At 33.1% G+C, this 11,458-nt stretch overlaps 2 protein-coding genes across 2 annotated transcripts in view; both read right to left on the reverse strand.

Moving 5' to 3' along the window:
• Positions 1-9,284: 9,284 nt before the first annotated feature.
• Positions 9,285-10,439, reverse strand: LOC108574453 (nitric oxide synthase-interacting protein homolog). Its single transcript, XM_017937052.1, has 5 exons — positions 10,264-10,439; positions 10,085-10,196; positions 9,623-10,023; positions 9,429-9,537; positions 9,285-9,356 (listed from the first exon to the last, which is right to left on the reverse strand). The coding sequence occupies exons 1-5, from the start codon at positions 10,437-10,439 to the stop codon at positions 9,285-9,287; spliced, it is 870 nt and encodes a 289-aa protein (XP_017792541.1).
• Positions 10,440-10,964: 525 nt separating this feature from the next.
• The window catches only part of LOC108574458 (protein SREK1IP1-like), a 1,020-nt gene continuing 526 nt past the window's right edge, over positions 10,965-11,458 (reverse strand). The window contains exon 2 of the mRNA XM_017937058.1: positions 10,965-11,431. Within this exon, the coding sequence (XP_017792547.1) occupies positions 10,965-11,429 (465 nt within the window). The 5' untranslated portion in view covers positions 11,430-11,431. The remainder of the gene's footprint in view (positions 11,432-11,458) is intronic.

Raw genomic sequence — 11,458 nt, forward strand, 5'->3', positions numbered from 1 at the left:
ACTGACACTTGTAGAATCCAAACTGACTGACAGTTGTAGAGAATTTACTGTACTTAGAACGTAATAGTTTATTTATTGAAAAATTATTCATGTTTAATTGTTATGCCTGTATTAAATAAAAAAAATACGTCGTATTCACAGTTGCAAGAACCGAAATGAAACATTAGTTACAACATTTATTCATTGTTTATTATAAACTATAGATGGTAAATTTCTGCTTGAGAAGTGAACACAGTTAACAGGTTAAAGTATTAAGCGGTGACACCGCGGTTGTGGTTAGGCTATTTTGCTTGAGTATAGAATAAAACTATGGAAGTACACAGACTGTATCCTGACAATTGTGGCATGACCGAAGAGGAAGTTATTTCTCGTGTGAAAGCGAGTAAAACGATTAGAATGAAATTTTCTCATATAACGTTACAAACTATTTCCAGTGAATTAAAAAACATATTGGAAAAATAAAAACGCTTCAGTTCGTCCAATAAAAATTCTACACGAAGAATGCAGAAGGTACTATAACTCTGAACTTAATTTTATTATTTAAGTCATATTATCACCAATATGCGCCTATAAACGTCAACACGCATAAAAACAATCAACGATGAAGTAATATAATTGCAGTTTAGTTACACAACCAATAATAAAAATTGATTTCTACGTAAATGAACGCGTGAAACAATTATACTCTACATTTTCAATTGACTTGTACGTAAAAAGTTACCTCTGTTTCGGTTTCATTATATCCTGCATCTCGCTATATTTATGAAACAGTATTTTCGTATGACAACGCAATTTCACTGTATCAATTAGTTATCGCAAGTCAGAAACGATTTCACTTCGTCTCGAGCGAATTTCAAACGTTAAATTGAAAAAAAAATTCGATTCCTGAATCGAAGCAAGATGAGCTAACAGAGATTGAGTAATAACGACGCACGTTCGAGCAAGACACGAGCGAGATGCCAGCTCGGAAGACGTCCCGTCCTATTTGTATTTTATCAATGCACATTGAAACATGTTTCAGTAAAAAAGCACACGTGTTACGATATTGTAAACAGAGATTAGCATTATTACTTTACATACTGACCGATACATACGATTTTACGTGAAAATATGCAAATGCGGCTTAATGTGTTACTACTTCCTTACAACGTTGTTATCTGTGTTCCAAGTTTTTTGCAACATTTGTGCTTCACTCTTCCTTAACTTCGAACTCGTGTGCGAAAGAACTTCTAGTACGGAAAATTTCATTTTCAAAGTTCGTACGATGAATCACACGATGTTTACCGTAAAAAGGAACATACATTTAAATTGTAAAGTTAAGCAACGGTGAAATAAATTTTCATTCTAAACTAATTCAAACTGTGAAATGTATACGATAAATCCGAATTACTATTTCCCGCCGCTTAATTTCATTGTTCCTATGGAAATACGGTGACATTTCTTTTCCAACGTGGAGACGTACACTGACTTGCAAACTTCCACGCACGAATCGTTCATGCATTCACGGAAGATCTCTTAAATTAACGTCCGCGAGAAATTGGGTCACCCACATTTCCCGAACATATATGCGAGAAAATGTAATTGCGCTAAGTGCCATTTAATATAACACGTCAAAGAGAAAAAGGTCGAGAGGTCTCACTCGTATCTGCAGAAAACAAGATTTCAATGCAGAATGCTAGTGTAAACCTTTAACGTGTAGCAACAAATATCAGCTTGGAGTAATTCATTAGAATGCAACGTGTGCAATTATCGTCGATTTTATCAAACATATAATTATACGATCAACTTTGTCCAAGGCTTTTTTTTTTTACCTCTACATAAAAATGACGTAGTTTGAAAACTTGTAATTGCAACACCTACAGAGTTGTTCATTTAAATTTTCTATTCTTTAAAATAGTGTCAGTTTTGCTTGTTTATTTAAATTAGAGTTAACAATAATATAAGAAATTATATTATACTACACTACAATTACAAATATTTACTCAATTAAAACAGCTACAATTAACGTTACTCGAGAGAATATGAAAATTAAGCGAGGTTAGGTAATTGTTGGAAGTTAGGTTAGGTGACTGGGTCGGAAATTAAGTAAAACTTAACTCACTAGCGGTGCTCGTTTCATCCTTCATATTCGGTTTATTCTTCTAAACAGTTCGGAAAGATGATTCTTTAATTGCCCCAGTATTGTAACATTAACACGAGGTTGCAATTTAATCGTTTATCAGTCAATCTGAGTATCAGCGTGGAGACCATAAAGTCATGTTACCAAGTAAAAGATTAAATTTCTGACATAATGTATGAACATAACCGGTGATGTAACAACGCTTATTCACATGCATAATATTCGCTCGGAAATAAAGGAAATATCTTTTCTCGCTACGGAAATAAGATGTAAATTGCAACAATCGACTCTAATAACGCTATAGAAAAATATTTGTCAAATTTAAATAACAATCATTTTTAAAATACCTCCGCTCTGTTGCAATTACCAGTTTATCTTTAAACAATTTGAATATTTAAACGGCAATAATTCTTAGAGCGTGATCTATCGCGATGTTGGATCGGTTTATCTTTAAGGCCGTTAAAACCATAAATCAAATATTTCACAATTCTTATCGAAGAAAGGGATCTGTCGGTGAGGAAGAGAATTTGTCGAAAAGCACACATTATCGAGCGATTTTCTATACAGAATATCACCTCAGGGGCAGATTACTTATTCAAGGTTTAACGAGGAAGCCATCGCCCATGTTGCAGCCTAACAAGTGTAATCGATGATTCACTTTTTTCCCCCGATTTCTGCACGGCCGATATTGCGTTACGTAAATACAGCAAGTAAGCCGGGATCTATAGATCGTTTCGTGAGTCGGCAGTGAAAAAACCGTATCATCGAAAGCGAGAATACCAGTCGGAAGTGATGTTACGCGGTGACATGTAATCCTACGAGTCGTGACAAGGACGAGTTCTTCCCTACCTTTAATCTAATACAATGGAAATTGGTAGAAACACTTTTTCCCTGCACAATCGATCGAAGACGAGTCCGTGAAAAAAGTGGCCAACGTACAATACTTATAATTTCGGAAACATTGGAACATTTAAAGTGTATTGTTGATCTCTCTTGTGAAATAATTTCGAGGTCCATTGTTCGACTTAACATATAGATCCCAATTGATAATTTGAATTAAAGTGGTTATTCGATCGTTTCTAAGAAACTCACAAAGACTGCAGGACATACGTAAATATTTCTAACCTAACCTCTTGTGAAGCAATCAGGAACCATTATTCGGCTCAGTGTACAGATTCTATTTGATAATTTCTCGTTGAAACAATTATTCGATCATTTCTAAGAAATTCACAAGGCATTGGTTTAATCTGGCATTTAAGTGGCACGAGATAAATATTTATCGAAGCAACAGAAAATCCTTTTACAAACTGCTGTTCAACATTTGAATGGTTTAAAAAAAAAAAAAAAAAAAAACAATGATCGATTTAGAGTACGGGGTATTTCGAAAGATGTCCGGAGGGTAAGAACTTCCTGGCGATCGAGCAATTTTCTACAAATGTTGCAGATCGATTAAAATTGCAAATAAAGTTAATTGTGAGGTTAGGAGCACGGACAAAGTGTCCTGTGTACCCTGCGGAACGTTTCGCAAGAAAGAAGGAAACTCTTATTTTTCCCTGAAGTGTCTTTTCTAAAACGGAAACAAGTTCACGCATATTTGAGCCAGGAGGGAGGGTAGCCACGGTGGGAAAATGACCGCGCCATACTCGAGAATTGCTTTGATATGAGGTAATGCGCACCGCAAAACACGCAAGACGTATTACGTAATGTTTAAAGTGTGTACGAAGCACTAGTGACCGAGCATACTGCTATATATTTATTAACAAGCGACCGCGGTTAACCGTTTCCGCCAGCTATCGGTCGTTATTTTCGCCTAATCGTCGAGGAATTCTTTTTTATACCGACCAGTGAACATTTTGCGAGATACTATAGATTCGAAAAGTGATCGTACACAAAAAGAGGGATCCAATCGTTTGAATCTCCCACGATCCATTAATCTAACGTAATTCAATGATAGAACGAGCGAGGTAAACAGAAAACGTTTGAAAATTATGATTCATACATATAAACATCAGCTGTTTCTCAGTAGCATGAAATCACTTCTAAATTTTTCCTTGGAAAAATGTATACCTTTCTTACATAAGCGTGAATGTGTTAAAAGCAGAAATATACGAATAGGCTTAAATTCAATCGAAAGAATTCAATTGTTATTGTAATGGTAATTTTTACACATTTACAGGATACCATTATTTAATTGCTGGTAAAATGTTTTCAAACATAATTGTTTTCACACAGTTTTGTTTTTTCTAAAATTATTACATTCTGTTGCTTTTAAAATTGTTATTTTTAAATTGGTTAAGAGAATAAGTATAAAATATACAAAATTATGAAGCCATTTACTATTTTGTGAAATTATTTGCTGTAAGAACGGACATTAAAAGCTTCGTTTCAATTATTACACTGAAAAGTAATTTTTACCATTGTACATAACCTATAAGGAGCATATGTTAATTTTTGGTAAAAAGTCTTCAAACATAATTACATTGAGAAGAACGAATAATTTTATAACGTTTCTACTTTTTCTAAAATTATCATTTTAAATTGGTTAAGAAAATAAGTATAAAATGTAGAAAATTACTAAACTATTTGTTTCATAAAATTACTTTAAAAACTCGATAAAAAAATGTTCTGTACAAGGATATTTTATTTACCCATTAAATTGAATTGAATGAATAAATTCTAATGCAGAATACAAGTAGTTAGCATGTATGACAAGTATGACAGGTATATTTATGATTACGTTTAGGTGCACGGGTGTGTCTGCGAGTTTCTTGCGAAGGGAGGTCAGTAGTTTAGTACGTCTACACAACAAAGGCGAACCACATACGGTAGTAAAGTAAGAACTGCCAGTTCCTACTTTCTCCACTGCAGACTGCCGTTAATGAAGGGACCTTATTGCGCTCTTGAAAGTGACCGATTAAACCCATCGACAAAAAATCACACGATCGAGGAAAGCCATACGAGAATGAGTCTTCGTTCCTTAGATTTAAATTATGCAATCAGTCAATGTATTACAATCATGGAAAAATAATTCTAATTATCCAAGTAATCGGCTAGCAGTATTAGTAAATAATGAGAAGGTCGACAAAACATTTCTGAGAAAAATTCTATTTTCTTAAATTAAATATAAGCAAACAAGCGGATTCTTTTTTCACATACTACACAAGAGAAAAAGTTGAACTGCAGGCTTTACGTTTCATTAGTTTTACGTGTTAATGACTTCATGTTTTTTTTCATTTCTGACCTAATCTTTCCTCTGTTGGAAATTAAAAAAATTAAACTGAAATTAATAATTATATCTTATATAATTATGAAGTGAATCTGATGGAAGAAGACGTGATAAATGATCAGATAGAATAGAATATTGTATAACAGAAAATATTAGAAGAGGATAAATAAAATTCAATTTTGTTTTGTGCTAACTTCTTCAAATAATTTTAGATACAAGAATTTTAAATTAGTCCTATTGTAAGCTTTCCAAGAATAACACAAGGTGAGCTCAGAAAAGTATCAATGTTATTGTAAATCTTTAAATCCGGTTTGAGGAGAATGCAGACAGTTTTCCTTATTTATAGAAATCAACACCCAAATACTATGAAGTAGAAGATATTAGATACTATCGAGCAATTTTCGAGGAATTTTCCACATAACTGTATAGTAAGTCTTAAAAATTGTAATTGGATTTTATTTTCGCAAAAATTCTATTACATACTTTTATGATTCATAAAATCTTCAACCTGTTCTCACGTAATTCTGTATATACATAAACAATTATGAAACTGTTATTTAATTTCTACACTGAATAGCACAGATAAACTAATTAATACCAACAAAGGACGCGTTCAATAAAAGTAAACATTTTACACTATTGAAGTGAATATGTTACTGTACGAACACTTTCCGTACCAATTCTATACCCATTATAACATACAGACTGCAACAATTGATGTACGGTCATTAAAAGTTTAATTTAAGAATAATCATCGTTTAATTCATCTCAAGTCTATCCATTGACTCGCGTTGTTTCGTCTCGAGCGCAGCTGATAAAAGACCAGCAAATCGATCGTAAGATTCGCATCTGGAGGAGTTACCAACCGAGTCACTTTCGAACTACATATACGTATTAATGCCTATAGTGCGGCCAAATCGAATGGGTGAAAGAACTGCAGCGATCGTGTCGCAATATGCGCCATGCGCCTCCTAGACGATGATATAACGTTGTGTCGCCCGCTTATCATCTACGCGTGTACGAAAATACATGCGCGGTATCGTGTTTTTACTCTCTTATACGTTCTCGTACGATCGGCGCGAACTATTCGTTACGCATGCACTCTGCATCATGGTCGGTCAACCTAGCTTAACCTTCTATTACGTATGACACGTATACATGCTCGCGCGACTATGTAAGAGCGGAACACACGTACGACGTGCACATACACGGACAGTACATATTTTGTAATTGTGTAGACAGTGTGCAGATGTGCTTAGTGATATAACAAGGTTTCGCGTACGTTTATGTACGTATGCATCTATATCTAATGCTATCACAAATATATAGATATACAATTTTGTGTGTGTGTATTATATATACATATATTTACACGTATACATATAAACATACATACACCATAGAAAATTGTATACCTATATATTCTAATAAATATAAATCTGCACGGAAGAATATCTTACCATTGGTGGTATTATTGTGCCACCATATTACCGATAAATTTGCATTTTCCTTATTTAAAGCGTCAGATACTTTGTGCAGCTCGTATGTGTTTCTGCGTGTATATTTAGCAGTAATTTGCGTGAAATGTATGTTATTAATTATCGCGATATTATAGTACTAGGTGAACAATTGCTGTTTGCGAATAATTGCTAATATGTGTAAATTACACCACGGTTACCAACAAACTAGATCACTGTAATAAAATCTATCTTTGCAACTTCAATTGTGTGTAAAAAAAATGTTTAACCACCATTTGAGAATAATAACACAGCGTTTCTATGATTATTTGTTGATAATTCAGTGAAACGACATATTCCTTTTTCTTGCTAATAGTTTTCGAAGATTAATTAAGGTATAAATCTAGCGACTAATTACTTCGAGTGTTTTATGTTTACATGATACGTCATTCAAGTTACTATTCAGAACTCAACACGATTGCAATCTCGATTTTAATCGTTTTGATTAGATCAACCGCACTGACTAGCATTGAAGTTGCAGCGAGACACGCAAAATCGATGTAATCGATAACTTGAAATCGATTTAGTTGTTATAATAAACGTTCGTAAAATTTATATTTACTAGTGTATCTTTTTTTAGGTTGTAAATATTTGTCGAATATATGTTTCGTATTAATTCGTAAATCGTTGGTGAATACATTTTATATCCTTTATTTAATTCCAAGTGAAAAATAACTAACCATTTTCGCGTGTTGAGATAGACGAGACTGACACACTACTTGCAGAAAATACACGCTCGTGAAAAATGAGATGTCGCGGTGTCTGGTAGTGGGGTCGCATCACGTTAAACCCGCGAACGCACAAACGAAAATGATCAAAAGTATGAACTACGAACGAAGGTTAATACTTGAAAGCTTATTGGTGCAGTTAACATACGATATTTGCCTTATGTAACGTCACAGTTTTGTTTGCTTTCGAATGTTTCGTGTTTAACAAGATGCAACTCGAACGAGTCTGAAACGCATCGAAATTTCGTTTACGGTTTTCCAATCGCATTATCTCGCTGCTGATAGACAACCAATCGATGCATTTACATGTCCTACTTACGGATCTATTGTAGACGCTTGTTCACGAAGTTGCCTGAAAACTTATACGTAAAACTAGTGGTCGAGCTACTGGAATATGTATCGAACGGTTGTATTGCAATTTAAGAACTCTATCCTATTTTATAAGCCAAATAGTCCGTCAGTACTTTTATGAATATTTGCAACGGTTTTGTTTGACGATTGTTTCGTTCGAAAAGGTATCCAAATTGCTGACTTACCAGGCATACAAAATGTTACTGTCGTGGCATTGCACATGTGACAATACTTGATCCGATAAAAGGCACACTTACGCAGAGAAACACTCACCTTTAATTTACTGGCGAACGATCATCGCGACTTTTGCACTTCATAACTGATGCTTACACTCGATTTTCCGGATAAAAATATCAATTGCGGGAAATAGAACTTTCGAACACGCGGAAGCACTACGCGAACAGCGAACACTAACGTAGTCCGCAGATTGCCGCCTGGCCGGCAGAGCGCCAGAATTTCGGAATGCTTTAAAAAACTGTATTCCTTAAGATGGCGACACCTTCTGACAGAAGCCTCAGTCTTGATTGGATCGCGAATCGATATTTCGCGCGCAAGGAATTATGGGTTGGCGCTTTCCCGCTCACTAAAAAGCGCGCTAAAAAGTGTTTGAATTCTGTGTAACGATTGGAAGTCGAAATGTGCAGTCAACCATGTTGCTTAGTTTCGTTTGAGCTAACGGTTACTTCATACGTGAATGAATTTGATTTTAACGAATAACAAATTAACTTCTTTTTATAAATACTAATAATCTAGTACCACGAACATTTTCGAACTAAGTTTTCGATAAAATAGTGCGCGATATGAAAATAGAGTGTGCAATATTCTGATACGAAATAAAACATCATTTTCTAACAATTATAATTTAAACTACTCGCGACCGCGGGCATACGTTGATATTAGTAAAACGTGGAGAATAATGTGAAATGTAACGATATATTAGCCCTTTTTATTTTAATTGTGTGGTGATAAGTGTATACGATGTGTCGAAATTAACAAACGTCGTAATTATATAAAGCAATTCCTATGGTCGTAATGGAGCATCTTTCGACTCAATGCAATTGGAATACAAAGGTATGTAATTCTTTATTACTATCGAATAATTGTGAAAAATGGTGATATTGATTTCTTTTTATGATAAATATGTTCAAATATGACATAATTTTATATCTAACGTTACGATATGTGTAAAGGCTCGGATTTTTCTCGAAGTTCTTTTTTAGATAGGATAATTTTTATTCAATAAGATGGAAGTAAATTACACATTTTATTAATATAACATTAACTTCTTACAGTTTTGTACATTAAAAATTATATATTTGTGAAAGTTATAACACCTATATGTCTTATGCTTGTAATACTGGCCTTTCATGTTTCCCTTCTAAGCAATCATTGACAGCTGAATATCCAGTCCCACCCTGAATAGAAATCATCAATATTATTATTATAGCTTATTTCATTTTTCTTTTATACTTATTTTTAACAATTACCCTTTGGAGAGGTATAATATCTGATTCTCTCAATTTTGTACTATCTAAAGGATTGATCCAATCTTTTTTTATAATTTTTTCTACACATTCCATTGTAATCACATCACCACTAAAAAATTGTCATATGATATTAGTTTATGTTTAACGTATGAAACATAAAATAATAAACAATATTAAATTTTTAAAAATCATACGTTGTCCTTATAATTGCACATGGTACACTGTTACTTAAAATATCATGTGTAATTGGGCACATGTATCTTGCTTGCTTAACAATGAGAGATTTTCTATCATCTGGATCCTTTACTTCAGTAAATTTCACAGGAATAAGATCCTTTATTTTCAATGGTTTTCCACTAATAGGACAGTAAATTGTTTTATCTGGTTTTTGTAACATAGTTTCTTTTGCCTCTGGTGTCTTAGAAGGAATCCAAAAACTTGGTAACAGTTTATCTTTGCCATTGCTCATATTTGAGACTGAAGAACCTGATTCTTCAGTAAGGATTTGACTTCTAGAAACAATATTTTTCTCTCCTTTCAAAAACTTTTGTAATTTCTGCAGCTCTTCATTAGCAGTTTTTTCATTATTTTTGTCCTAAATAAATTGCAAAAATTAATTGTGAAATGTACAATATTTTTGCTATATTTCTATTTACCTGTTCATGCTGCTTTTGCTTTTCATATTCCCTCATCTTCCTTGCATACTCTTTTTTCTTGGTTAAAACATATTCCAAGATTGCTTCTTTATCAAATAAGTAACCGTCTTTCCTGTAAATATAAAACTAAGGATGTAACATAAGGACAAGGAATAAATGTTACGATATAATATACAGACGTTATGACAGGATTTCTACAAGGTTGTAATGTGAGACAACAACAATCGAAATCCTTAACGGAATCTTTTCCTACTCTCTGGGTATTTGTACCGTAACCCGAGGCTGATGCATCTTTCTTTTTTTCATGATATGTATAAACAGCACCAGCCGTACAATTTCTAGCGTGTCGTGTCATGTTTTGTTTACTAACTTATTTCGTTCTAACCTAAACGTGTATACTTTGTGCTGCGCAATACATATTCACTAGCGGCATTTGAATTTTTTGAGGTTAGTTTAAATCACTAAAAATAACAATAGAAGTGTTTACTGTTCTCATAGGGGATTTTGTGTGAAATTGAATAGAGACAATTAGATGTGAAACTTTTTTTCATTTATTTCCAATAAAATTAACAGGAACAAAATAATACACAATTTGTTTCATTATTGTTTTGCAAAAAATAAAATAATTTTTATTATAGTTAGTGCAGTGGTTGTAATTGATCATTTTAATGGAGAAAATATTTTAACTACCAATGAGCATAAATTGGAAGATTTTTTTTCATTTGTGTATAAACAATATACAATTTGTGTAAATTCATAAATGTTGTTTTACACACAGTAAGTTACAAATGGCATAATTTTATTTGTATACATAGAATACTCACTAGAGCAAAATATTTACAGTTTTAGTAGTATTGGACCATTGTAAAAAAAAATAAAACTATCTTTTCTTGTCATCACAGTCACTGTCTGATGAATTGTCTTTTTTATGTTTTTTATGTTTCTTATGTTTTGATTTCTTTTTCTTCTTTTTATGTTTATGTTTCTTTTCTTCTTCTTCTTCTTCTTCACTGGAAACTTCTGTTTCTGTTTCACTGTCACTTACTTCTGACTTTTTACGCTTTTTAGATTTCTTCTTACTTTTCTTTTCTTTGTGTTTCTTTTTGGCTTCTTGAAGCTTCTTTTTCAATTCCTTTTCTCGTAATTCAGTTAAAGGAGTAACATAATTTTCATCACTATCAGAACTTGTACTACTAACATCTAAAACAATCTCTTTGTTTGGGTCTACTTTTATAAAATTACGACATTGATATGTAAGGTGTCCAGCATATCCACATTTCTTGCATGCTGGTCGTACATGCTCCTTATTTTGTGGAATTAATCTAGAAAGGAACTCTGGATCCATGACTACAAAGAAAAATATGAAAATATATC

Source organism: Habropoda laboriosa, unplaced genomic scaffold (genome assembly GCF_001263275.1).
Source record: "Habropoda laboriosa isolate 0110345459 unplaced genomic scaffold, ASM126327v1 scaffold172, whole genome shotgun sequence".
Lineage (NCBI taxonomy): Eukaryota > Metazoa > Arthropoda > Insecta > Hymenoptera > Apidae > Habropoda > Habropoda laboriosa.

Bases quoted from the DNA above. Each gene is read 5' to 3' on its own strand.
- LOC108574453 (XM_017937052.1), bottom strand. From the start codon at position 10,439: ATGACACGACACGCTAGAAATTGTACGGCTGGTGCTGTTTATACATAT. The intron at 9,538-9,622 runs GTATGATTTTTA...ACAATTTTTTAG, and splicing joins TGTGCAATTATAAGGACAAC to TGGTGATGTGATTACAATGG. The intron at 9,357-9,428 runs GTAATTGTTAAA...ATTTCTATTCAG, and splicing joins ATATTATACCTCTCCAAAGG to GGTGGGACTGGATATTCAGC.